General features: G+C 60.3%; 1 protein-coding gene across 1 annotated transcript in view; it reads right to left on the reverse strand.

Moving 5' to 3' along the window:
- Positions 1 to 1,253: 1,253 nt before the first annotated feature.
- ZC3HC1 (zinc finger, C3HC-type containing 1) overlaps positions 1,254 to 2,217 on the reverse strand; it is a 13,974-nt gene continuing 13,010 nt past the window's right edge. The window contains exon 11 of the mRNA XM_009331013.1: positions 1,254 to 1,717. Within this exon, the coding sequence (XP_009329288.1) occupies positions 1,649 to 1,717 (69 nt within the window). The 3' untranslated portion in view covers positions 1,254 to 1,648. The remainder of the gene's footprint in view (positions 1,718 to 2,217) is intronic.

Below are 2,217 nucleotides of genomic sequence, written 5' to 3' on the forward strand. Positions count from 1 at the left end.
CCCACAGCAAGCTGTGGGGAGCTATAAGGAGTGGGGAGAGCTGTGGGGGATGAGGGGAGCCAGGGGAAACCATGGGGGGGGCTGTTGGGGACAAGGAGATCTGTGGGTCCAGGCAGCTGGGGAAGGGGATCCTCCGTGCCCCACTGTAGAGCCCAGCCCACCCTCAGCCCCCAGGGTGCATGTGGGGGGTGACACCCCCATCTCCACCCCGACTCCCAGCCCAGCATGGCCATGGGGTGAAGCAGCTCCTCGTTAGGGCCACACAATTAGGATCCTCTTAGAAAAGGAAGATGACTCACCCAAACTCAAGCCCTGCTGCTCCCCAGGGGGCTTCTGGCCAGCACCCACCCAAGAAGCCGGCAGGTAAAGGGTGTCTCCCAGAAGCAGCCCTGGGGTAGGCAGGTGCACCCACAAGTTTTGGGGTGCAGGGAGAACGGGGATCAGCCCTGACCAAGGCAGCCGCTGCTTTCCGAGGCAGGGGGGGGCCAGAAAATGCCCGAAAGGGGGTGGGGCAGATGGGGCAAGATGAGATGCTGAAGAAACCCCAGAGCTGGGGCTAGGGAAACCGAGGCAGGGGCTCCTCCTCCAAAGGGGGTTCCTCTGCTCAAAAAAAAAAAAAAAAAAAAAAAGGGAATGACGTGTCCCTGTGCCTTTACCCACCTCTGTGCGGCTGCGGCAGAGCTGGGGTGAGGAGGTCCAACTGTGTCTGGGTTGTCTGTGTAGTCTGAGCCCTCCCTAAAGCCCCTTCCCCAAGATCCTTGAGGATGGAGATGACAGATCAGGGTCTCCTTTCTTGGCTTCTTCTCCCCCTTCCACAGAGACCAATCCCTCCCCCAGCGCACAGCCGTGTGGCCCTGAGCCATGGGAAGCCCTAACCCACCTCTTCCAGGGTTTTGGCTGCGTCCCAGCCTCCCCTGTACTCTGGCCCGGGTGATTTATCACCCCGGGAAGGCTATCAGCCCTGAACTAAATCTGCTTCGGGCAGCTGATTGCTGGGACAGACGCCGGCAGGCATTGGGGTACGAGGCTGGGGGCACCTCTGCGTGTACAGGGGCTGAGGCCGTGGCAAAGAGCCCACATCAGGCACGGGAGACAGTGAAACAAGGAGTGGGAAACAGGAGAGGGAGGCAGCCGGACACTGATCCCACAAAGACAAGCATCCCGAGGGATACGGGAGCCACGTGCTAGGTCCAGAGCTCACACCGCCCCAGGAAGAAGCACCGCACCAGCAGTTAAGAAAAAAAAAAAAAACCAAAACTGAAATGTTTATTCCCACCTGGCACCACTTCCCTGCGCCGCTGATGGCAGGTCACAGCTGGACAAGATGGTCACCCTCGTGAGGTGACCACGTCTCCTTGTTCACCCCGCACGCCCGCAGCACGTCCTGGCTCCAGACGGGGCTGTCGAAGCCCTCGGGGCAAAGGGCTACAGCAGCCATTTGTGAAGGCAGGGTGCTTCAAGGAAGGCAGTCAGGGAGGAGGGGGTCCCAGCAGCCGCTGGGGGCTGTGTTTGGCACGGAGCCTCCTCAGCATCCCCCTCCCCAGGGCACGGAGCTGTCACGGGAGCGACTGCGAAGTAGATCTCTGCTGGACCGACGCGATGCCCTGTGCCGCCAGCCAGGCAGCAGTTCCCAGAGGCAGCGGCCCGTTCAGGAGGAATTCATGCTCTCCCACTGCCGGAAAATGCGGAACACCTTGCAGGACTTCACCGAGAGACTCTGCCAGAGAGGGGAGTAAAGCGACAACCGGAGGTTAAGGCACCACAACAGGACCTGCAACCGCCACCGACCTGCCTCCAAAGCATGCAGCAAAAAAACCCCGTCTGAAATATCCTAATTGGCTGCCGGGACATCAATTTGCTCCTCTTCTTCGTTAGCCCCGTTTACCAGAACCGGAGGGGAGAACAGCAAGGTGACTGCAAGCAAAAAGCAAGATGGGACTCCAGTCATCCCTGCTCCACCTGCGGCTCTTGCCTCCAACTTGTGTCTAGTCCCGTAGGACCTGCTGGCGCTTTCCCGGCACGTGGCACAGCCAGAAGGGACCGACCTGTTGGGGACACAACTCACAAAGTCCCCAAGATGAAATGTTGAAGCAGGACTGTTCCCACCGGGTCCCCGCAGCTCAGCCCCAAGCAAAGCAGGGGGGAACCAGCAGGAGGAATCCAAGTGGATAATGGGGCCCAGGGAGGCAGCAGCAGGTACCGGCTGGGCCCCCGACG

The sequence above is a fragment of the Pygoscelis adeliae genome, unplaced genomic scaffold, assembly GCF_000699105.1.
Source record: "Pygoscelis adeliae isolate BGI_AS28 unplaced genomic scaffold, ASM69910v1 Scaffold129, whole genome shotgun sequence".
Taxonomy (NCBI): Eukaryota; Metazoa; Chordata; class Aves; order Sphenisciformes; family Spheniscidae; genus Pygoscelis; species Pygoscelis adeliae.